The sequence below is a fragment of the Prionailurus viverrinus genome, chromosome B4 (genome assembly GCF_022837055.1).
Source record: "Prionailurus viverrinus isolate Anna chromosome B4, UM_Priviv_1.0, whole genome shotgun sequence".
In the NCBI taxonomy this organism is placed as follows: domain Eukaryota; kingdom Metazoa; phylum Chordata; class Mammalia; order Carnivora; family Felidae; genus Prionailurus; species Prionailurus viverrinus.
Genome location: NC_062567.1, coordinates 82,940,773 through 82,967,834, shown reverse-complemented (window position 1 = coordinate 82,967,834; position 27,062 = coordinate 82,940,773). Strand labels below are relative to the sequence as shown.

The window sequence follows — 27,062 nt, the reverse complement described above, 5'->3', positions numbered from 1 at the left end:
GTGCAGGGCACAGAACATCTTACTAAAGGCTTACTTAAGCACTTCCTTCTTCCAGTTCTTTCTACCAACATCATGTCTGACAATCAAGAAAAACATTTATGCGACATACTAAAAGGAACGAAGCACAGCTTGAAGATGGAGAGCTAGCATTCAAGCCAAACTTAGTTATGGCAAGGATGTTGAAATGATCAGATCAGTAATTTAAAACAACTATGCTAAGAGCTCTAATGGATAAAGTGGACAGCGTGAAAGAACAGAGAGGCACTAGAAGCAGAGAGGCAGAATTCTGAGAAGGAACCAAGAAGAAATGCTAGAGATCAAAAACACTGTGACAGAGATGGAGAACACCTTTGATGGGCTCATTAGTCAACTAGACACAGCAGAGGAAAAACATCTGCAAGCTTGAGGCTATCTCAATAGAAACCTTTACAACTGAAAGGCACAAAGAGTAAAGACAAAACAGAACAGAATATCCAACAATTGGGCCTACTACAAAAGTTGTAACATACGTATAATGGGGATATCAGAAGAGGATGAAAGAGAGGAAGAAATATTTGAAACAATAATGACCAAGAATTCTCCAATAATATCAGGTACCAAACAGATCCAGAAAGTTCAGAGAACAGTAAGCAGGATAAATGTAAGAAAACTATACCTGGCATGTGATTTTCAAACTATAGAAAAGTAAAAATATGGCAAAAAAAAAAAAAAAACCCTGAAAGAAGCCAGAGGGGAAAAAAAACCAAAACACTTCACCTGTAGAGGAGCAAAGCTAAGACTTACATCCAACTTCTTTTCAGAAACCATTCAAGTAGGAAGAGGGTAGAAGGAAATATTGAAAATGTTGAGAGAAAAAAAGCCCAACCCATAACTCTGTATACTGCAAAATTATCCTTCAAAACCAAAGGAGAAGTGTTTTTTAAGACAAACAAAAATTACAGGAACTTTTCACTTGTAGACCAGCCTTTAAAAGATGTTTAAAAAAGTTATTTAGAGAGAAGGAAAATAATAGGGGTCAAAAACTCAGATCTATAGACAGAAAGGAAAGGAATTTGAGAAAGAATAAATGAAGGTAAAATACGAACTTTTATTTATCATATTCTTAATTGCTCTAAAAATAATATTTTGTCCAAAAAAGTAATAGCAATAATGTCCTCAAGTATGCATGTATATTCATACATATACATATGCCTACATATATGAAATGAATGACAGCAATGATACAAGAGATAGGAGAACAGAATTAGGACTGTGTTGTTTTTACAGGGTACTTGCACAACCTGTGAAGTACTGGGTTAGTTGTGAATGTGTATTGCAATCACTAGGCAAACCACTAAAAAAGTAAAAAAAATAAAAATAAAAAGAAATATAACCAATATAATCAATATGCTAAGAAAGGAGAGAAAATGGAATTATATAAAATGCTCCTTTAAAGCCATGAAAATCAGAAAGAGAGTGGAAGACAAAAATAGGAACAAAGAACAAGGGCAGCACATAGAATGTAGTAACAAATTATGGTAGATATTACTCCAACTATTCAGTTATCATGTTAAATATCAGTGGTCTAAATGCACCAATTAACAAGGAGATTATTAGGGTAAAACAAAAACAAGACCCACCTATATGTTGCCTCTGAGAAACCCATTTGAAATATGAAGACACCTATAGATTCAAAGAAAACAGATGGGAAAAAGTACACTATGGTAACACTAATCAAAAGAAAGTAGGAGTAGCTTTATTAATTTCAGATAGTACACACTTTATTTACAGCAAGGAAAGTTATCAGGGATAAAGAGTGGCATTACTTAATGATAAAGGTGTCAGTTTTCCACAACAATCCTTAATATGTATGTTCCTAAAAACAAAGCATCAAAATATGAGGTCAAACCTGCAAGGAGATATTGATGAGTCCACTGTTACAGCTGTTGACCTTCAATCCTCCATCAAAAATGGACAGATTCAGCAAGAAGAAAATCAGTAAGGACACAGTTGAACTCAACAACACAATCAAACAACTAAATATAATGACATCTATGGGCTACTTCATCCAACAACAGCAGAGTACACTTTCTTATCAAGTTTACATGAAATATTCACCAACATAGACATTCTGGGCAATAACACAGACCTTAATAAATTTAAAATAATAGAAAGTATGCAATGTCTGTTCTCAGACCACAATAATATTAAGCTAGAGATCAATTAACAGAAAGAGAACTTGAAAATCCCCAAACACTTGGGGATTAAACATCATACTTCTAAGTAACAGAGGGTTCAAAGAAGAAATGTGAAGATAAATTTAAAAATACTTTGTATTTTTACAAAAATGAATTGTAGCAAAGTTACTACTCTGGGTGGCGGTGGTGGTGGGGGAGATGCTGAATGGGGAAGCCTATGCATGTATGGGACAGGGAGAGTATGAGAAATTGCTGTACTTTCTATTCCATTTTCCTTGAACTTGAAACTGCTTTAAAAAAATAAAGTCTATTTAATAAAGTTAAAGGAGGGAAAATAAGCTAAAAAGTGGTTTGACGGGAACTTCTATGGTGCAGGTAATATTCTCTTTTTAAAATGAGTGTGTTCCTTCTGTATACTCATGGCAAATAACAAACAGTAGACATTCATTTTAGCCCTTAAGAATAATTTGTATTTTGGCTGTATTTGACTTCCAATAACATTCATCAATTTTGTGCATTCTGAAAAAGTAGTACCCTAATATTTGAGCTGATGTGGGAAATTGTTTTGGTTAGCATAGTATAGCATAGCATTTAATTGTCCTTAAAAAAAGCTGTGGCAGATTTCATTTCAAAATTTAGCATGAACATTTATTTGCCGTTTTAACCTAATATGCAATACAGGTTTTCTATATATTATATAAATATATATTCATATACTTTCCAAGAAACAGCATAGGCCTGCAATAAAAATTAGTGAGCAATGAGAAATAATAATTAAAATACAATAGGAATACAGTACAAAGGAATATATACAATGCTAAATTGCATAATTCAGACAAAAAGATGCTTTAGTTTTGTGTGCTTCTCCCCCTACCCACACCCAAAAAAGAGGAACCAAAGCTTAGTAGACAAGAGCACTTATGATGAATGTAAATATTGGGAAATAAGTAGCACCTCTGGTCAATAAAATGATTGTCAACATTTATTTCCAGGAAGCCTAATAGTGCATTTCTGATTTTGTAAATAAAACTAGTTAATATGTACCATGGAAGTTTGGCTACTGCATATTTCAGAATTTACACAGAATGTTTACTAATGAAATAAAAATGAATTCCTCAAAGCAGAATTATCAATTTTAAGATAACAAAAAAGGTACAGGTATTTGTTTTCTATACCTTACTTTGAAAATTAGCCAGAGAATACCTCTAATATCCATTCAGCCTGCATCATAGGATGCTATAGTATTCATTTAATAATCTAGATCCATCCATTTATTTCAATAAGTGAATTATTCTGTGCATGGTACTTAGCTAGGTAGGCATTTAAGCTGTTATTATAACAAAGTTAACTAACATTTTTGTCTGCAAGAAACTCACATTCTAGTAAGAAACATTAATTTGAAAATATATTCAAAACTGCAGGCAAAATATGTACTCCCATAAAGGAATTCAACATTTGGTTTCAAATTAGTTATGCTGAGAAACAGAAGATACAATTAACGGAGACAGTATAAATGAAAGTTAAGTGGTAAATGATTCAATAGTCAAACAAGTTTCGTTAAAAATGAAGAAGTAGGAAAAAAATAAAGTAGGAACATATTGAATTGAATATACTTTAAAAATAATCAACAACATAATATATTCCTGATTGAAATAGATCTACATTATATTTAATTAACAACAAAATATGTATTTGTATGAAAATGCTAGCTCTTTCATGTTAATTTCCCCCATGTTTTATTTACCAAGTCCAGAACTACTGGATATGCAAAAATTATAGAAATAAACACATATACTTTAAGTAGCTTCATCTGTAAGAAGGCAAAAATAAGTGCATTCTATCTTACATTTTAAAACTTCGATCGATGTTCAAATTATTTTATACCTTACTGATTTTTTTGGAAAGTGAAATTATATGCAACCATGGTTTAGGTCGTAAAAACAACTGACCGAATCATCTTACCTATCAAGCAAAACCACCCTGTCTCTTAATTTCTCTTTAATTTTAGTTGTAGTCTATAGGCCCTGTGAGAGTGGGATCATTTTGTTCAGTGGTCTTTAGGATGAACAAAGCAACTACATTTTAATTCTTCCACTTAAAAAATCATAAAAATACAGCCCAAGATACAATTTATATTTTTTAAAAAAGTAATCCTACAGATTAACCCCTAAATCTAGCTCCTAAAGGATTCTTGGAAAAGTTAGCTAGATGTGGCTATTGCTAAGGAATATCTTTTGTCTTCTTAACATGTCATTATGCATGACTTTTATCCCATAATTTTACTTTTAATATCTGCTCCAATATACCAATGGGATAAGAAAAAAATGTTTATTGAAGGAATATAAATAGTAATTTTTTAAAATTTTCTTTTACATTGTTTTAAGTTTATTTATTTTGAGAGACAGAGAGAGAGCACGAGCAGGGAAGGGGCAGAGACAGAGAGACAGAATCCCAAGCAGGATCCGTGCTGTCAGCGTGGAGCCTGACAGCAAGGGGTGGAACTCCACACCAAGAACCATGAGATCATGACCTGAGCCAAAATGAAGAGTCAGATGCTTAACAAACGGAGCCACCCAGACGCCCCAATAAAATACTTTTTTAAATTCCTCAGAAATGGGAAATTATTCACCCTAGGAAATACTAATCAACACAGTAGTTTAAAATAGCTGGAGGGAATATTTAGCAAATATGTGGAAATATCCTACTCTCCCATATCCAACATAGGAATTTCTATACCTGACTCGTATCTAAGCAATTTGCGATCTCATTTTTATCATCATTACAAAGAAGAGGCCTCATATTTATTGATGCGCTCACTGCAGCTACTGAGGCTTTTCCCATCCCAATGACAAGGCACTGAGTACATATGGATGTCTGTTTGGCTGAATAACACGTCACTGACCGCAAACACGTAATGGGCCCTGTTTATGAAAGATTTTACTGTGACACATCAGTTTATCAAAACTTTTATTAAAGTGTGTTCTTAGGGTGAATAGCCTTGATGAATTAAGCAAACAAATACAGAGTACAAATTGTTTTTACACCTTCACAGAGCAAATTCCTAATAACAACCACTATCCCCTTCACAAGGGATTTTCTATTTAGACCTGATTTTTTTTTCTAGAATAGAATCAAAGGGAAAATCTGAAAATAATAAATGGGGACAGAGGAAGATGGGATCTCTAAGGTAACAGAAACTATAGTTTTACTGTTGCCAGACCTCTGTTGTAGATTTTGGTGTTAAATACATGAAATGACCATTTAACAAAGCAAGAATTTTCTAGATAGATTTTATCCTAATAATTTTATCAACCCATCCTCAGATACCTGGATCAAGAAATATTGTTGAGTGTTCTCTTTAAGATTATACAGTGGCAATAATTTCTTGCATAGAACTTAATAATTTAACAAACTTGTGTTTTCTGTGCTCTGGCATTAAATTTTTAGGAAACAAGTGAATGATGCTTCTGAAATAAAATATGAACATACACAATACAGGAATTAATGGACTACTGACACATGGTTTCTATAAACACATTATTGGCGAGTATGTTTAATGACTTAGATATTGCTATAACAATACATATTGTGCACAATCATTCATCCCACCAATTATTATGTCCAGTTTACTCAGAATTATCTACTGTGGGAAATCATTAAATATTCTTCAAATTCAATTTACAAATGTGATTTTGCAAAGTATGACTCAGGAGAAATATATTCACTCTGGAAATAAAGGTTTTATGAAGCAAGGTTAGAATAAATATTTCCAGGTAAATTTGTATTCAGTCTATAAAGTTCACCATTACAAATAGTATGGCCTATTCAGTGCAATGGAGAAAAAAAAATGAGCCAGGATTCAAAAGACTTGGGTTCTACTTCCTACCCTGCGTTTATTCAAAATTCAAAATATCTGTTTAGGCAAAGCCCTTAACCTGTTATAGTCTTATTCTGTACAAACATGCATATCTAACAAACCTAATTTAGAGGGTTGAGAAGATGAAATGAATTAAATATATTTTTGATACATAAATAGATCAAACCCAAAATACAATACAAATCAAAATACAATTACATCTAATGATCAGAAAATAAACACTTTAGTTTGCGTATCCTTTCTCACTAAATCCAGAAATCTTCATCCTTCAGTTAGAAATAGAAAGCATGTGGTAGAAAAATAAAGTCCTTTAAATAGTATATCCAAAATTTGTACTCTACTCTAATGAACAAGCTATATAAACTAGGACTAACTTCAAAATCTTTTTTAGATGCATATTAAAGTAAAACAAAAACAAATGCAGCATAAAAAGCTTAAAAGAATGTGTTTTAAAATTTCACCCTGAAATTCACATAAGAATTCCATTCTTTTGTTCATTTGAATGAAACTTAAAGAAAAATGTTTTTTAATGTCTATTTTTGAGAGAAAGGCAGAGTGCAAATGGGGGAGGGGCAGACAGAGGGAGACATAGAATCTGAACCAGGCTCTGGGCTCTGAGCTGTCAGCACAGAGACCTATGTGGGGCTTGACATGAACCATGAGATCATAGCCTGAGCTGAAGGTGGATGCTTAACCTACTGAGTCACCCAGGTGTCCCCAAACAGAACTTGTTACCAACTTATGCCTTGACAGATATTGAATATCTGTGTTTTCATACAGAGCCTCTCTAACTTATTTTGCCATATTAGAATTTTCAACAAGGAAATAAAAAAAGCTTGTTTTGCCATGTGAAGAAGAAATGTTTGCTGAAAAGGTAATGAATTAATCACCTACTGAAATATTCCTGAATGTTACTCACACTATTAACAAGTACATACAGACACTGGAAAACATGGCATTCATGCACATAGGGGAAGTGTAACTAAAACCCGCCAGAAAAACAAGAATTCTATATTAAAAATGTGCAGAATTAGATGAAAAATGTTAAAGAAGCTGACCTAGATATTGTGAAAAACAAAGGAAAATAATTTTTATTTATCTTTTTTTTTTAAGTTTATTTTGAGAGAGACAGAGAGCACCTGCATGTGCATGTGTGGTAGAGGGGCAGAGAGAGTGAGAGATTGAGAGAGAGAAAGAGAGAGAGAGAGGATCCCAAGGAGGCTGGGCACTTCAGTGTGGAGCCCAATGTGGGGCTCAAACTCACGAACCCTGAGATCATGACCTGAGTAGAGATCAAGAGTTGGACATTCAACCGACTGAGCCACCCAGGCACCCCAAAAGGAAAAAAAATAACTTTTTTTAAATAGTTATGAGGGGGAAAAAAGGAGGTGAGGAGTTATGGTAGCACAGGGGTGCGATGGGAGAAATAATTTGGTCTAAAAAAATTCCCATATGCTCTACTAACGCCAAACATTCTGCTTGCAGTATTACTTTTCCTCTTAAAGCAAGGACCTAAAATTATGATTCTCAATACTCTAGCAATTCTTTCAAGAAGTGCATGTAAGTGAAAGAAAGGCAGTAGTGGGGGAAGACTAACATCAATCAGATCGCAGGATCTTGTAGGAGCTAAAAATGAAATAGTGTGCAAACAATTGAGAGCAAAGAAGAGAAAATGAGAACTATAAAAAATGAGGTGAGCTCAGAAAATTATTCATTTTTTAATTACCAACAAAGATAGTTTATGGTTTTCATTATACAAGCATTATAATTACTGATAATTGAGCCCCTCAGCTTCTAAGTGCATGGAGACCACGCACATGGGTGTGTAGAAATCAAAACATAATAAACAAAGTGAGTTGAATAAAGATGATAATTTCAATTTATATCTGAATAATTTTGATGCTTCTTGGTACTGTGAAGTGTTTTGGTAGGGAATCTACTTGGTATGATGTGTCGGGGATGTCATTACATTAAAACTGCGTATAGGATGATATGTAATGGTGCTGTGATGGGGTGTTAAGCTTTGTTTCTCAAAGTTGTGAGGGACTTAAAGAAAATTAGAAACATCCAAGATAGTGAGTGTCAAGGACAGGAAGATCGATTTTTCTAGATTCCCAAAAATCATATTCATTTATATATCTATCATGCATAAGGAAGACTCATTAACAAAATGTCTTCTAGAATATAAGCACGTTCCTTATGCAGGATACCTCAAGCCTATAGTCACACAAGTTCTTTTATTTGTGAAGATGAGAGGTCATGGCCAAAAATATATACTGCTGGCTCCAGGAATATGGCCATTCCTACAAATCACACATAAAGAAGACCAGATACAGCATGTGTGGTTTTGTGAAAGATGTAAGACACTAGAAGTGTACTATCTGAGACAATGCTAAGGAGAACTATATATATATATATATATATATATTTTTTTTTTTTTTTTTTTGAGAACAATATTCTATGGATGCCAAAAGTCTAGAGGGAAAGGACAAAAGCAATGACACTTTTCTGTCTAAAGAACAAATGGACAGAATGGAGAATGGCAATTACAGATGCTCAAGGAAACTTGAAAAATGAGTTAGGGCTTTAAGGGGCAGTTGCATTCAATGAGGAAAATAAATACTTTATAGATAAATCAAGTCAATTATATCTTACAATCTTTCTAAATTTCTTTGATAGCTTGGGATGATCCTATAAATGGGAATCTCTGTATCTCTGAATATGATTTGTATAAGGTACTTTTTATTTTTGAGTCATAATAAGTAGCAACTAATACGGGAATTATTTATCCATAAAGAAAATAACATTTTCCTTCTAAATCCAACCTCAGGGAAAATATATTATGCCTGAGTCATATAAATGTCATTATTTTTATGAAAAAAAAGCTGTATTAAAACAATTAGGGTTATTATACAATCATTACCATTATTTGGGATAATTTTCATGGGCTAGAAAAGCAAGCAACTTGAAATTATATATTCAGTTTATGGCAAACAGTCTCTAATGAACACTAAATAAATCAGATTACAAATTACAGTTAAACCTAACTAGTTTACCATATAGGTTTTAAATTTCTTATATCTATATTTTATCTACCTTTGCTTCTATAGATTCTATTGGAAGAAAGCATAGTAGTGAACACCCTAGGGGCTCTTTCTGCTCTCAGATAAACCTGAGTTTTAGTTCTATTTCTGTCACATACTACTTTTCAACTTTGGGTAATTAGCTGAACTTTGTGTGTCTGTTTTTTTGTTTTGTTTCTCTCATCTATCATATCAGGCCAATAGCCTCTACTTATAATTTGGTTTGAATATTAAAAGGTATTATGTAGCCAAAATGCATGCTATAAATATTACTTCTCTTTTCACTTCCTATCCTTTCTCCCTGTTAAATGCATCCTAATGATCATGATTTTTAATTGTTTTATTAAAAGTGTGCAACATTATACATTTGAGAGGGCCCTTTTTTAAAAGGTCCTTTTGGATGGAAAATTATTTTGAATTAAGTGATTAGGGATATCTCTACATTTTATGACATCAATATAAAAACTTACATTTATATCATATATCTTGAAGTCTTTTTCCTGTATCCTCAATTGTCATGTACAGCCACAGAAGGAGGAGTGAAAAAACGTGCCTAGATTTTGAAAGTGCACATTTAAATATATCAGACAGTTATTTTATTTATTTTCTAGTTTCAGGGGATGGGTCATGAGATAGGGTGGTTGGAACTTGATACTAAAGAAGTGAAACTCATGAGCCTTGTGAATTTACATTGAGAAAACATCAGGTCTTCCAATGTGAAATACACTAGATACTGACCCAGAAAAGGAAAGAGAGTAGGGATAGGTCAGGACAAGCCTAAACCCAATATTCGATTCATAAATTAGTGAAGGTATATTTAAGGTTAAATTGTGAAAGACATGGACTGCTCATTTATCACAAGTAGAAAAATACCTAAAAGTATCCAGTGATTATGAATTATTTTGGTACCTTGGTTTATAACCTCCATTCTGCACAATTCCTCAGTGACAGAATGAGACTAAAAGGAAATTTAATGGTGTATATTCTGAATTTGCTTCATGACACCTTGAACATCTAAAACCCATCATTCCCTAGGGGAAGAAATATGCTAATTGCTGCAGACTCAGAGGCCAACTATACTGCTTCCTCTAGTTACACAACTATGTGAATTTCTAGGTTGGTACCTTCTGCTCAGTCTCCAAAGATTCTCTTAAAGCAACAGGTATTCTAACAAGTTCAAGAGAGTGGAGAGTGAATGACTAGAAGATTATTTTACCCTGGAACAATTCTCAATCCTGTACGTGAGTCTGTGTCAGTGTTTCAGGTGTGTTCTGATCTAATTTCCAACATGTACGTATGGGAATTAATATTTGCACATTTTGTAACGTTGTGTAATGCTACTGCTGGGTATGGCTACATACATATCATGTGCTTTGTGCAATTTTACTTCCCATTCTTTTTTAACAATCTAATATACAGTGTTAGGAATGAAAATTTAATGAGGATGACCAAAGACCAACACAACAAATTCGAATCGGTTTTGACCTGACAAAAACCTCATCAATAAGTGAATAAACCCCCTTCCATGGAGGAAGGCACTGCAATGCACCCACCAGCTTGTCTGTACCAGCAAGTGACAAAAAGGACTATAAAGCCTTAGGCACAAAATCCCACTATCAATACTTTGCTGTTTATTCCCCCTGGGATATTATATCTGTATTAATTTAAATAGGTATCCTCAGAGAATCTGAAGACAGTTTTTGGAAATCTTTAATATTGGACAGCCACTACACAATTTATCATGTTGCATTTCTTACGATGAATCAGAGTTGAATACAAAAGCACTAATAAAATGAAAACAGCTCATTCAAGACTCAAGACTGGGCAAAACTAAATTAAAGACAGCCAAACACTGCCACATTTTGCCTGATTTATCTACCTATCATATTGGCACAAGTTGTTTTATTTAATATTTAAAAAATACAAATACCTCTTCATCTGCAAAAAAGATAAATGAGATGTGGAATTTTCTATAGCTTCCTAAATATGAGCCCCATGCTTAACCAGTGCATAAATTTTACAAATCAAATCCCTAACATTAACTATCACAAAAGCTTGGTGTCCAGGTGCACTCTTATAAGAAACAAGAATAGCACCTGCCTCTACAGCAATTAAAAAAAAAAAAAAGAACAGCAAATTCATTTTGACATCTTAATAGTAACATCACTTCAATAATCAAGCACTAAATGTTTTTTTATTAATCATATGCTTAAACTTTAGATTTATTAATATACTTATCGCATTAGCCAAAAGGCACAAATTCTTCCTTGTTTAGAAGTACTTTATTACTCTAAATTGTATTTATAGTTCTGAGCGCACAGTAACTGTCATATGCTTCCATACTCAAGGGTGATTCAGATTCTCAGATGTTTTAACATCGCTATGAAAATGAGAAACCGCTATATTAACCCAGCCCGCAATGCTGCAAGCTTCTTACTATCGTATGATAAACTATGCCTACCCTTCACAAGTATATGCCAACTAACATACAGCTTCCAGTTCTAGAAACCTTTAACAGTCTCCTAGTCATGTTCACTGGCAGCAGGAAGTCTGACTGGGAGCAGGTGGGATTTTGAAGAGCTGCCATTCCCACAACGTGAGGAATCTCAGTGGCGGAGTCAAAGGCCCATTTGGGTTTCTCTGTTTTGCTTTTGCATTTTGGCGAGGGGATAAAAATGGGAGAACTTGGAGGCCTCAGTAGAAGCACCTCTCACTCTTAGCTTTATTCAGATGGGTCACTCATAACAGTAACTCTCTGATCACTGCTACGTGACTGGGAAAAATTAGAATTTGGCCTATTTGTCAGTCTGTCAACCAGGTTTCTGGTAGATTCCATTCTGAAATCTATGACAGGGAGTCTGGATTGAGTTCTGATTAAAAGAAATCCCTGCTTATTACTTTCTGGCTTAGCAACTAGAATCCTTTTAAAATTAATGAACGTAGCTCATTGCTAAGAATCATTTAGGCTTTTAATTTGATTTATATATTAAGTAAGAATTCTGAAAATTGTTTGAGGGTTCTATTCTCTAGCACCAAGTACTAATGGCCATCCTCAAAGAAACTACGTGCATGGATTCATCAAATTTAACAGTACTCAGAAATAATGGCTTAAAATGGAGGGTTGTTTTTTTTTTTCAAATTTATTTTATATATGCAAATACTTTTACTTTTTACAGCAGTTAGTTGCGTTTTCAAATTAAGATCATCTTCATTTCACCCATGTTCTTATATTTAAAATCTACACTACAAAGTAGTATGCAGACCTAATACATTTCTTCACTCTCCACGGATTTGTTTTTAAAGTTAAAAAAAAGTATAGTGATAATATTCTTTCTGAACTTATTTGTCTTTTGTCCTCTAGATACTCTGTGCGCATGTGTGTAAATACAGGTGAGTGTGTATGTGTGCATGTGCACATTAAAAGAAAATTCATTTTCCTTCAATTCCATCTAACACTGAAAACTAAAATCTAGACAGGGTATTCTTATTTGATTAAACATATTCCTTCTCGCTATTTAAACCAGGGATTTGGGATTCAGATCTCTATAACCAAGACCAGAAGTCACTGGAAGACTCTACAATTACTCTAACCACCACAACCAGAGTCACGTATGGAAATAAACCCATTGCATGGATTCTTTATAGGCATAACCTCGAATTTTAACTACCCAAACAAATTTTAAAAAACAAACTTAAAAAAATTTGCCATTGAGGAAAATCTCACTTCCATCCTTAATTATGACTTCTCATTTCAAGTAAAAACCTTTCCAATATTTTGAAAAAAAATACTCCTAAGAAAGTCATAAACACTGAAATCAGAGATGTGATTCTTATTAAATATTAGTTTCTCTTTCTGAGGGATTATTCTCTGTTCTTGTACTTTTGATGCTGACATCATGATGTTTAGATTTGTTCAAAGGTTCAGATTCTTTGGACTCAGGCGAACTCATTTTCTTCTTCCTTGCTTCTCCCAGCTTCTTTTCCTTTGCAAGCAATCTGTAGTTTATAGCATTGCCGATAAGTAGCCACACACTTGATAGGAACACAATAGCTCCACAGGCGATATACATGTATTTATATTGTCCAGTTTGATCCACCAATTTACCTAAGAGACAAAAGAATATCTTTTAAGATAGCATAATAAAACAGCCATAAAATGATGACATTTTCGATAAGTATACCTATTTCTTATTTAATACTGAACGAGACTTTAACAAAAAAATGTCCTCGATTAGGTCTTCTATATATGCATAGAAAAGGCATGTACAGGCACACACAGCATTATACTACCAGTATGTTAAATTTATTAAAGATTATTCCCCTCAGTAAAATTGTACAACCAAGACAAAGTAGGTATATATATCTGTTTGGGTGTATATTTGTAAATACATGTATGTGTGAGGCATGTTTTTTGTACTTATATGTATATAAATAGATCTATTTACCTATTAATATTTACACACTGAGACTGCTTCATCCTTTCCATGCTTCTTTTCAATAAAGAAAATACAGAGGAGAATATTACATTTTTTAGGAAAGACACAAAAGCTTTTATAAGGTTCTTGACAGGGCATAATATTTACTCAATGCTTTCTCTGTGCCCAGCACTAGGCTAAACACTTTTTTTTTTAAATGTTTATTTATTTAATTTTGAGAGAGAGAGAGACAGAGCACGAGCAGGGGAGGGGAAGAGAGAGAGGGGACAGAGGATCTGAAGCAGGCTCTGCACTGATAGCAAAGAGCCCAATACAGGACTGTGAACCCACGAGCTGTGAGATCATGACCCGAGCTGAAGTTGGACGCTTAACCGACTGAGCCACCCAGGTGCCCCTAGGCTCAACACTTTTAAATGAGGTAATATCTCATTTAATCTTTATAAGAGCACTAGGAAGTAATTTGACCATGGTTACATAGCCAGTGAGTGGCAGAATCTGGAGTCTAACCAAAATCTGTCTGAATCTCTGGTTCTTAACTACTCTGCAAAATAGGTTCAGCGAAACTCTTGGTTAAGAGTCATTAACTCTTTAGGCTGATCACAATTTTTTAGTTTATCTGAATCTAAATTATTAAGGCCATACTAATCAGGAAGAAAGTATGTATCCCATCTGATTATTAAGAACATTCAAGGAGAATCTGTGGTAGCAGGAGACATATACAGTATGAAAAAAATGGATAATTGTGGCTATGGTCTGAGAGCTTCAACGGGAGCCCCAAATTAATTATTGTCTTTGTCACTACTGGTGCAATGGTTTGGCAATATTAACACAATAAGCACTTAAGAACACTGAAACTGATATAAATATTTTTTTTAATTTTTTTAATGTTTATTCATTTTTGAGAGACAGAGAGAGACAAAGTATGAGTGGGGAAGGGGCAGAGAGAGAGGGAGACATAGAACCTGAAGCAGGCTCCAGGCTCTGAGCTGTCAACACAGAGACTGACACGGGGCTCGAACTCACAAATTGTGAGATCATGACCCGAGCCGAAGTCAGACGCTCAACCGACTGAGCCATCCAGAAGCCCCATTAATACAGATTCTCAGCACAGGTAGAAATAATCAAATCATATTCCTTCATTTTCATTCTTACAGCCTACCTACCATGTCTGTTGACCTGACTTCTTTTTTTTGTTTTTGTTTTTTTATTCCCACCATGGCTGGTGAAATACAATTTTCTCTGTTAATACTAAGAATTCTGCTGCTCATGAATAGGCTTCTAAAACCCATTTGGTAAAACTAATTCTGGAGGAAAAGATAGGTCAATTGTATTTGTCTTATGCAGCAAAATCATTTGGCTGATAAATAAGACTAGCTTTCATTCTTTTTGAAAATTGCTTTGGTGCCACAGTATATACATATTAAAAGGTATACTACCCAAAACATCTGTGCTAGACAGGAGAGGACAGCCCTCCCTGCTAGACAGAAAAAGTCAATAGCTGCACCACTCATTCCTGACCAAGTGGAAAAGCAAGGCAAAAGGTCAATGATACCTTAAGATCAACAAATTAAATACAAATTTTCCCAATTCAAAATGATTCCTTGTCACTATATTGTATACCTGAAACTAATGTAACAATGTATGTAAATTATACTGGTATTAAAAAAATTATACCTAAATGTCACGTAGGAAACAGTTTAAAGACTGACTTACATACATGGAAAACTTTACATTGAGCCTGGCAGTTACTGTGACCACTGGGTGTCAGGCCAAGAGTCTAACTGAATACCTAAGTTTAGTATTAAGCAAAACAATGGTTTCCAGTGGTTACTGGAAAAGACTGGCCCACATAATGTTTACAACATGAAAGTCTAAGATTAAACAAAGTCTTAACTTCAAAAATGCACTTATACATTTGTTTTAGTCTCCTTAGTGTGCAATTTAGCACAGATACTTTCTTTTTTAAATTTGTTTTTAATGTTTATCTACTTTTGAGAGAGGGTGGGGAGGGGCAGAGAGAGAGGGCAACACAGAATCCGAAGCAGGCTCCAGGCTCCGAGCTGTCAGTGCAGAGCCCGACACAGGGCTCGAACTCGTGAACTGTGAGATCATGACCTGAACCGAAGTCAGATGTTTAACCGACTGAGCCACTCAGGTGCCCCTAGCACAGATACTTTCATAGGCATGACTGAAATATTTCAGATCTTAAAAATCTAAAAGTAATCCTTATAGTTTATAAGTGTGAAATGTAAGTATCTATTCAAAATGAATTTCTTTTCCTTCCTGTGTGTGTGTGTGTGTGTGTGTGTATATATATATATATATATATATATATACACACACACACACACACATATATATGTACATGTATATATGTATATATATATACACTTATGTATATATATTCATATTTTTCTGTCAGCAATATTATAAAAGTATGCTATCCTTAGGCACGTAACATATTAATATAACCAATGTACTCCAATAAGAAAAGAGATCCTGACCTTTTGATAGCATTATTTTAAATTTTTGACTCTTTTTAATATAAACAGAAATTTGTTTATCAATGATAAATAAAAGGTGGAATTTTATTGTTATGATACGTTTTTATAAGCACAAAAAAACAGATATGCATAAAAACCTGAAGATTATGTTACTAATTATCAGTCTAACTTAAATTCTTTTTTTTTTAATTTTTCTTTAAACGTTTATTTATTGAGACAAAGAGAGAGACAGAGCATGAACAGGGGAGAGTAAGAGAGAGAGGGAGACACGGAATCTGAAACAGGCTCCAGGCTCTGAGCTGTCAGCACATAACCCGACGTGGGGCTTGAACACACGGACTGTGAGATCATGACCTGAGCCGAAGTCGGACGCTTAACCGACTGAGCCACCCAGGCACCCCAGTCTAACTTAAATTCCTAAGTTCATAGGTCCAGGCTCTGAAGCAAATTTATGTCTAAAATCAACTATTTATGCAATTTAAAAATACATGTATAATAAACCCTGAAGTTAACACACCCACAGCCTTGTAGGCTATTCATGTTTATTGTTATAAGCCACATTATATCATACATTCCAAAGAAGGTCCTGGCTAGTGGGTATTCCTTTTATGCTCTCTGCTCCTCTGGATGAGAATGATTCTTACCAGCAAGAGGAGGGCCAAGAAGAACAGGGCAACATTCCACCACTGTGACGAGTCCCACAGCGCTGGAAAACCTCTGAGGGCCAACCAGGTCCATGAGCGTTTCAAAGAGGACACTGCTAACACTCCCAAATCCGAGACCAAAAAACACAGCATACAACACCAGGCTTGTGTAGTCCTCTGCCAACGGGCACAGGAGATGACACACTCCGTTGAACATGACTGCAAAACTGAAGAAGTACTGGATTCGGGGTCGGATAAATTTGGAGTTTGCAATGATTCCTCCACAAGGTCTAGCAAACATATCAACAAAAGCCATAATAGACAGCAAGAAAGCTGCAGAATACTCATCAATTCCCTTGTCTTTGGCATATGGAGCCAAGAATATAATGGGGGCAAAAAACCCTAGAAACATAATGACATTTCCAGATAAGTATATCAGAAATCCCCTATGCTTAAAAAGGGAGAAATCTAAATACTTATTAACTCTTTCCCATCTTGATTTCTTCCTATGGCTTTTCTTCACATCTGGGTCATTCTCTCTTATGCCAATCTTATTTTTAGACTTCTTCGTAGCTTGTTTGGGTTCAACGGGTCTCATGAGGGATCCAGCCACACAAGCATTCAACAATAAGCCTCCTAAAATCAAAAAGCTTCCTTTCCAACCAAAAGTATTAAAAAGGTACTGATTGAAAGGAGCCAATGTGCTTAAGAAAACAGGACTTCCTGCCATGGCGAGGCCATTAGCCATGGGTCGTTTCTTGTAGAAGTATTTGCCAATGATTGTTAGGGCAGGTTGCAGGTTGAACGCTAAACCTAAACCTAAAAAGAAAGACAAAAAGGAAGAAAAACACAAACACATTATGTCACTCACAAAAGAAATCACTCCTTAAAAGGTACATTCACGTGGGTAAGTCAGGACCCAAAGTACAACAGCAGGTGGTAATTTTTGATGATAATTATTATCACAGAATTGCACATCAACAAAGAGGTTCTCATAACTGGACATTTGACATGTATGACAGCTTCATATTGCTTTCATGTAAAAGCACAAAATTAAACCCAAGAACTTCTGATGTTTCCATATTCATAGAATAGGTTGAAATTAGGACAGAATTATTAGTTCTTACTTAAAATCATGTAATTCCACAGATAGGTTAATTCTCTCTCCATTTATGTAACATATATTTTTATATGCATTATATTTATATACACACATATACAATAGATTGCTACCTTGTGGGCAAGAGTGCAATTTATGTGAACACTTTTGTTATTTTTATTTTTTTTTAAGTTTTGTTTTTTTATTTTGAGAGAGACAGAGCACAAGCATGGGGGGAGCAGAGAGAAAGGGAGAGAGTGAGAACCCCAAGCAGGCTCCACACTGTCAGCACAAAGCCTGACGCGGAGCTTGAACTCACAAACTGTGCGATCATGACTTGAGCCGAAGTCAGACACTAAACCTACTGAGCCACCCAGGCGCCCCACCTATATGCATTATTGGGCAAAACACTTAGACTTCTTGAGTTCCAATCCCCTCAACAATAACAAATGAGGGTTTTGCCAAAGTCAAGTAAGTTCTAGAACTCTTAAGATGTTATATAATGACATTATGATGGTAATTATCTGCAAATATTTATTTAAAAGTAATGAAATTCTGGGCACTCTGTAAGGTACTGAGTATTCATTTTTTGCATGCATCATCCCAACAACTCCAAAAGGAAAGAGCTATCATTTTCCATATTCTAAAGACAAAAAGATAGAAAGAGGCTAATTTACCCATGATCAGCTAATATGTGCTAAGTCAGGATTAAAACTAGATTGTCTATCAAAAAGTATTGGCTGATAACGCCTTAAGATAAATCTCTCATAGGTGCATTTAAGGGTTGACTCCAGAAGCACCAAAGTCTTCAAGACTCAAAATAAATGGAATTGAAGTCAGAATAGCATATAATGCTGTTGAAATTTTTGGGACAGTAATATCAAAATGATCGTTTCCATATTACATCTATTTGTGGGCCCAGCCTGACTTCTATGGTCAAATGCAATATACGGTATTTCTGCACAAAACAAAAAAGGTGTTCCCTGCACTATGACAATTCTTAGATAGAAGATTCTCATTTACAATGTCAAAAAGTATTTTATCACATCAAAAAGCTACAGTGTTGTGGATAGGCTGTAAAGAGAAAGATTTTAACATCACTATTACTATAGGCTTTACTACATCTTATTTTTTTTCATCAAATGATATGCCACTGCAGGGTTAGACTGATCTAAAATTACTACAAAAAGAGACATACACTTACTGTTTTGCTGTGAGCATAAGGAAAAGATTCAATTTCTTTATACACTGAATCCAATTTTCCTTAAAACTTTGCGTGTAGATTTGCTTAATGCAATTTATTGTTAAGGCTAATAAAAGTAGTGTTTTCCAAATATACATATTTAGGTCAGTTTAGGTCAACAGACATTACACATGAGGAACAACTGTAACCAAGTGACAGTATAGAATTTAAAAATATTAGCAGCAAATGTGCCTTACAGAGCCTTTAAGCAACTGGAATCTTTTGTAAGGAAAAGAAGGGACCCTAATACAGAGCCCTAGCACTAACCAGAACACAAATAAAAATAATTCTATTGTTAGAGCTAAATCAGTGCATGCAGAAAATATATTTTGGCATCATTTTTTAACCTATAATGAGTCATAAGTCAGATACCCTAAATAATGGTAAGTAATGAAAAATAACTTTAAAAAAAATGAAGCTATTTATATGCCAGAAAGTTTATGTCCATAATACCCCATCTTAACTGGCTGATGAGCAAATGGTGAAATGGTAAAATTGAATGAAAATGGTTTTCTTTTTGACATTGATATCATAGCACCTAATGTGTCTAATATTTTGTTTCTTCCATTTCTTGAAATAAGTTTGATTGGCCATCCCACGCTAGCATTTCATTGTACTCGAAGAAAATACTTTAAGATAGCATCTGCTACAAGACATAAACTCAAGTAAAACAATGTAAATGTTCTATTGTTTATGCTTCTTACAGAGCTTTGCAAACAATGGAAGTGTTAAGAAGAAAATAAGCAGAAAACAAAACGGCTTACCAGTAATGAATCCCACAGTGAGGTAGAGCTCTATTACGCTGGTACTAAAAGAGGCTGTGACCATTCCCAAGCAGCATAATAAACCTCCTATCATCACTACTGGTCGGCTACCATATTTATTCACCAGAACACTACTTATGGGACCTGAGGTAGAGAGGAAATGAAGAAATATTCAATTGCTGGGTCATTTACTTACAGTTTATTTTTTAACATTTGTTAATTTTGAAAGCACGTTTTAATGATCAAACAAAAGTATTAGTTCACATAGAATATAATGAAGACTTTTCAATACTTCCTAATCAGATCGACTGTTTTTCTTTAACCATATATATGACAGCACATAAAATAATAAATTCTAAGTGTTTAACATATAGTTTACGACCATAATCATTCAACTTTTGATGCAAAAGTTTTTCAACAGGACATAGTTATACTACCCAATATTTAATAAATGCAAACAAATTTATGTAACAATCTAGAGATTACAGAAATCACTTGTTTGTTATCATTTTATTTTCTAGAATAATATATTCTATGGGCAAACACATACATATCCTCTTAATTAGAGCTCAAAATTGTTTTATGATACCACAGTATGATTTTCTTTATAAATCCTTTTTTGAAAAATTTCTTTTGATTCTAAGATACCAATTGTTTTCATATTTTATTATGTTAGCAATGAGGATGTCTCACACTAGAGGTCTCTTAACAATCCCTGTTTGACAGGTGGCATCTAGAAAAGCTCTTTTGGTAGTTATAAAATAAAGGCTCTAAATATTAAGAGCTGTTTTATTTTAATCACAGCATTTTTTTAGCAGTATCTCATAAAATAATGGTACAACCTAACAATTGAGGTCATCTTAGATTCCGTGAAAGTTTATACTATTTTATGAGACCTGTCAACATGTAAATGGTTTGATTTGACATTTCCTTCTTAACTAAAAATCATATTTCATCTATAACAAGGGTCATTGCTTTGAGGAAAAAAAATACTACATTAGGTCAGAATTCTCAGTCCAATATTTAGCCTAGAAAATAATTAATGATTTTTAGTTAATACTATAACTTAAAAATTTGCTAAGTGCTATTGTACTGCATTTGAGAATTTTTACGTGGATAGTATTTGAAATATGTTCAGATTCATTTGTCAATAAGCCTTATTCTTTCATACAACTATAGTTATTATTTTTATTCCTTAACTATAAGTTGAAATAAAAACTTCATGGCCTAATATTACTCCACACATCTTCTGAAATGGTATTGGTAAAAACACATTATTTTACAAAAAGAACTCAAAAACAGAATATCACATTTTGCATTTAATACCAAACAAAGCAAAACTAAAAAGGGCCATATGAAAGATAGCTCTATAAAAACAACAGAGTTGGGGGAGAAATCAATGAAAATTGCACAAGATAATGTGAAAAGAATAGATTTCTACCACTAAGATGGTAAAAACTCATATGATTTAGGAAATGAGCATTTTCATTAAAAAACACATAGCTAGGGGCGCCTGGGTGGCGCAGTCGGTTAAGCGTCCGACTTCAGCCAGGTCACGATCTCGCGGTCTGTGAGTTCGAGCCCTGCGTCAGGCTCTGGGCTGATGGCTCAGAGCCTGGAGCCTGTTTCCGATTCTGTGTCTCCCTCTCTCTCTGCCCCTCCCCCGTTCATGCTCTGTCTCTCTCTGTCCCAAAAATAAAATAAAAACGTTAAAAAAAAAAAAACAAACACATAGCTAAATTCAGATAGCCTTTGTGAGAACTGATTAGCTTTAAGTATTGAACTTAAGTGTATATTCCTTTTCTTAAAATTACTTAACCAATTCACTTCACTTCACTTTAACTCAAATCAGTTCAATGCAATATTTCTTGAGCTTCTAGTATAAAACCAGTTGGCATACACCAAACATAAAATAACAAACGCACAGCTATAAACATCAATGCATTATAGTCCAGAGGAAATTAACAAGTTATTTTAAGAACTGTGATGAGTGCTTTGATTAAATACCAGACTATTCAAAGGCATTTATCAATTACTTGGACTAAAAACAATTTTCTCACTATCGTTGAAATTATATATGCCATTTTCTATGTGATGCCTGGATAACTAACACAAGGGCTAATTACATTTTACAAATGTATTTGCCTAAACGGTATAAATTTAAATTTGAACAGAGGCTATGAATCACAACTTAATTTGCAATGCATTATAAATAATGATGTCTATAGTTTAGGATAATGACATAAAAGCTTTCAGCCACCCCCCCCCCCAACTGTGACTGATTAACAGTAGCCAATAAAGGGGCGCCTGGGTGGCTCAGTTGGTTGGGCGGCCAACTACAGCTCAGGTCATGATCTCATGGCCTGTGAGTTTGAGCCCCCGCGTCGGACCCTGTCCTGAGCGCTCAGAGCCTGGAGCCTTCTTCCGATTCGGTGTCTCCCGCTGTCTCTGCCCCTTCCCTGCTTGCTCTCAGCCCCCACCCCCCCCACTTCTCTCTCAAAAATAATAAACAATAAAAAAATTTAAAAAAAGAGTAGCCAATAAAGGAAATATTTAGAGGTGTTAACATTTTTTTTTTGGAAGGGGCCTTTATAGTTTCTACCGTAGTATCAGTCAAGATGCAATGAAGAGTTCTGATTTTAACAAATGATTTTTCTGTAAATCATATACTTTAGTTAAGTGATAATCCTTAAAATAATTTATAAGGAATATACTTACATAATTCATCTATAATCTTTTCCTAGCAAAAAGAAATATATAAAAAATATATTAAAAATATATACTTTTTAAGTTGATTTATTTAGCAATAATCAAAGCTCCTTACCTCTTCATATTAAATGCTTATAAAATGTCATAAAGTATTTCTATTTGTAACAGTTGTGGATCTAATTAAAATTATGATACAGGACAAACTATACTTATTTTTTAAAGGATCTTTAAATGCTTAATATTAGCTTGAGGAGGCATCTAAAATTAGATGTAAAACACAATGCCACTCAATACCTCTTTCTCCAACCTACAAACAGCTTGGTTCATTGTATTAACAAGAAAGATAAAGTTTTAAGAAAATAAATTCTCATCACATGTAATTTTTGTTAAACATGCACTAGCCTCGCAGTTATCCTTTGTTGATGAATCATAGGCCTAATTATATTCTGAGCCCATTCATTCATTTATCTATTAATTCAATCAGTGTGGAAGTTTTTACTCAGCATATGTTTTTAAGTAATCATGATGTTTAATCATTAGTTATGTCAAAAAAATTCTCTACCTGCTGAGAGTTGTATCTGAGCCCATATCTAAGTAGAGCAAAGGTATTACTCATCCAAATGCTGTGTTTTACTTCTCAAGAGTTAAAAAAAAGTGATGTGTAAGAATTATTAATATTGTCTTACTTCCAAAAAATCCAAGAAAGTATCAGACTGTATCCAAACCAGCCTGATCTACCCACTAATTTCTTCTGATCCAGCTTTCCAAACTATCTCAGAATTTTTAGAGTCAAGTATAGTAGTCACTTTCATGGTAGCTGTGATGCTGTAAAGGAGGACTTTCTCAGAGAGCAGTATGAAGATCACAATGTTGTCACCCATATTTCACCTTCTTTGTTTTCTGAAAGCTACTTCTGTCTTTTAATGACTATGGCTCCATAACACTTAGCAAAAGAATACTCTGGCAAGGAAGTTTTTGTGGGTTCTTACAAATTACAGACAGTGTTTGCCCATTCTTAGAACTGTTGCACTTATAGTTCGTCACCCCTCCCCCCCCACACACACATACCGCAACACTTATTTACTCTCTATTTTATTTGAGTCTTGTTCATATATTCTATTTGAAGCTCTGTGACATTAGTCACCACATATACTATTATTATTCATCAACATTTATTGAATTATTACTCTTTGCAGGCAGTGTGTTAAGAATTGTACATGAATTATTGCATGTGATATTCATGGCAATTGATAATTACAGTAATGTAAGAGCTGATCAAACTGATATATGCAAAGTGTTTAGATAACTTGTCTAAGGACACATCAATATAAGTGGTAGAATGTGGATATGAGCCTCAGGTCATCTGATTATAAAACTTACACCTTTTACTACTGTGCAGAAAAGAATTAACATATCATGTATGAGACTGCCATCCTTAGAAAGGCCTGCCTGCAAGGCTGGCACCTGGGAACTTGGATTTCAGACGTGTTCCCACCATTCCCTAACTGGTGAGGTGGCTCACTGTGCTTGAACTGTTTCACGATGTGGTTTAGGCCAAACATCTGTTTTCCTACCCCGAGTGTGGATCTTTAGGTCATGTGCGACAGAGAATGCCCATGTGACCAGCAACCCAATAGAAACCATAAGCTTCGAGTCTCCAGTGATCTTCTTGGTAGACAACGCTTCACCTGTGTCACAACTAGTTGCTGGATTCAGCTTATCTTCTGTGATTCCATTGGGAGAGGACTCTTGGAAGTTTGCACCTAGTTTCTCCTGGACTTTGACCCATGGGCTTTTGCCATTCCTGACTTTGTTTGGCATCCTTTCGTTGTAACAAATCATAGCCATGAAAAAGACATTGTTGGGTCCTGTGAACTTTTCTAGTGAATCATCGAACCTGAAAGTTGTCTTGGGGATTCTGAATACAACTACTATAGTATATCTCTTCTAATTTTGAGTTTTGCATGTAGTTATATTTAAACAACTGATTTTTTTTTCGGTAAATATTTTTAAAATGTACGACCTACGTATACACGAGCTGGTCTATTCTTTTGTGCATTGTTATTCTGTTCTGCAAACATGAACTCATAGTGTTTGTTTTATTTCTTTGGTATATGGCATGAGTACATGATAAATGCTGTGAGAAAATGTAGAGAATATGTTATGTAATGAACATTTCATAAAATATATTTGATCAATCTAAAACCATGAATTGGAATTGACTATCAATTTGAGCTATATAAAAATTTTATGCATAGCATAAACACTAACAGAAGAAATGATAAACTGCTATAATTTATTTTTCATTTGCTTTATTTCAAATTTGTATATGTGGTATCCTGTCAAATCAAATGATAAAAAGCACTAGAGCAGGGCTGGGAGAAAGTTGTTTGCAATTACAGAAATGTATCTGTGTTTACTACTGTAGTATTTTTCTTACTGACAGGGACTTTCTAAATTTGAAAGATTTTTCAAAGAGATTTTTTGAATTAGAAAACTGTTGCTATTTTAATTGGGACAGAAGGTGGGAGCCTCCTCATTAACTACTTGTTTGCCTGACGTTTATCCCTGCACTGAAGTTGGAATTGAAAATTCCCCTGCTTTCTTTCTCCAAGTGATCTCATTTCACTTAAGGTCAGTGAAAAACATGAGGGGAGAGTCCCTAATAATTATGAAGCAGCTATCGCATTTACCTTTACAAAGGATGGAGATATAAATGTTATGCCGGTAAATCATCGTCAGTTAGCATGTTGCTCAATGATAATTGCGCCGGTTTGATTTACTAGAGCTCATTCAGGCTCTTACAAAAGATGAATTTTTATGTTGGCCGAAGTAACTCATAGTATATTCATTCAGCATTCAACTAGTATTTTAGATTTTTAAGTATATGAGGGTTTTGAACGAATGGTTTGAGTAGCTGTAGAAATCAAGAAAGGGGTGATTAATATGCTAGGTGTATTTTGATGCATAACAGGGACAGAGGGTACTGGAGGGTGACATGGTCTACGAACTCATCTTTGCATTTTCTGTTCCCTCTGTTTGAAATGTTCTCCCCTTTATATATAAATGGCTTCTTTTTTCTTACATTCAGGTCTCCGTGCATATGTCACCTCCTCAGACAGACATCTCACCATTTCAACGGATGAACGTACCAACCTGGCATCATTACAGCTGTTTAAAGGAATGGTCACTCTGCATGGGGTTGGGGTGCGAGAGTGAACAAACTGACCTCAAAACCTTTCACTACAAATCAAAGTGTTTGAAAACGAACATTCCCTGTGAGCACTGGCAGAAATGCCGAACACTTCCTTGGTGTTTACAGGTTACATGCTTCCCAACCAGGAAAACCATTTTCACTTGTTTAAGGCTGGCACAATGGCTCCGTAAAAAAACAAAAACAAAAACAAAAATCTTTCTTGAGGACTTGGCATGTTTCTAAACTCTTCACATATAAAATCACATTGAATCCTTAAAATCTCTCTAAAAGTTGGCATGATTTCTTCATTCCCATTTTATATATAAGGAAACTGAGTTGCAGAGTGATCACTTTGAAGGATTGCTCAAGCCCTCTGCTACACCTACCTGTTCTAGAGCATGCCTCGCACAAGTATCATTATTCCTGGGAGCAGAGATCACATTTCTTTTACATGTATGATGCTCATTTATTCAAAATAAAAAATTACATTTAATATTACATTATGCAAATGTATACTTTATAATCCCTGATCTTTGGAATGATTTTTAAGAAGACAGAAAAAATAAGACTGTATTGCAGAAACTTCTGGTTGTCTATGCCCTTCATTCTTCCTAAAAGAATCCTGATTTTGTTTTATAATTACTCTCTCCTAAAGAATCCTGATTTTGTTTTATAATTAATCTCTTTTGTGACACCCCAGGCCTTAATGCTTGGGGAATGAATCGTAAGTACTGTAAGCCAATCATGATAGGACCATTCCCATCACCAAATACTGGCTTAAACATGAGCATCTGGGGGCAATTTATATAGGGTAAAATTTTCTGAGGGCTTCTGGGAAAGGGTGTCCTTAGTCTTATAAAGCAATAAAGCAATAAAATGCCTCTGTATGTTTTCATGAGAATGTGATGCCTCGAGGTTCCATAGTCATCTTTTGACTGTAAAGTGTTCTTGAAGATGAGACAGACATTTAAGCCATTGATTAGACCAAAGAGCCAATAAATTAACCAAACCAGACTTCTTGTGATATAACATCATAAAGCTTCAGTGCTGGTTAGTTTACCAATGGACATTGGATTTTTCCCTGCTTGGAGTCTAAGACATTCTGATATAATAGAAAAAATTCAATTCCTATTAAATATATTTCATAAAAAATAAAATCTATTAATACTATCTCATAAAATACTATCTAAAGTATTAATAAGATCTATAAAATATATTTATAATAGTCTTTATAGTATCTATAATACTATCTCATAAAGTACTATTATTAATACTATTAACACTATCTCAAAAATCTATTAATACTATCTCACACTAAAAAATAGTTGAC

At 34.4% G+C, this 27,062-nt stretch overlaps 1 protein-coding gene across 4 annotated transcripts in view; it reads right to left on the bottom strand.

Moving 5' to 3' along the window:
* Positions 1–8,774: 8,774 nt before the first annotated feature.
* The window catches only part of SLC16A7 (solute carrier family 16 member 7), a 191,055-nt gene continuing 172,767 nt past the window's right edge, over positions 8,775–27,062 (bottom strand). For all 4 annotated transcript variants that reach the window (XM_047867067.1, XM_047867069.1, XM_047867068.1 and 1 more), the window contains exons 4-6: positions 19,828–19,971; positions 16,722–17,540; positions 8,775–13,242 (exon numbers count right to left, since the gene is read on the bottom strand). In XM_047867067.1, coding sequence (XP_047723023.1) covers positions 12,971–13,242; positions 16,722–17,540; positions 19,828–19,971 — 1,235 coding nt within the window. In that variant the 3' untranslated portion in view covers positions 8,775–12,970. The remainder of the gene's footprint in view (positions 13,243–16,721; positions 17,541–19,827; positions 19,972–27,062) is intronic.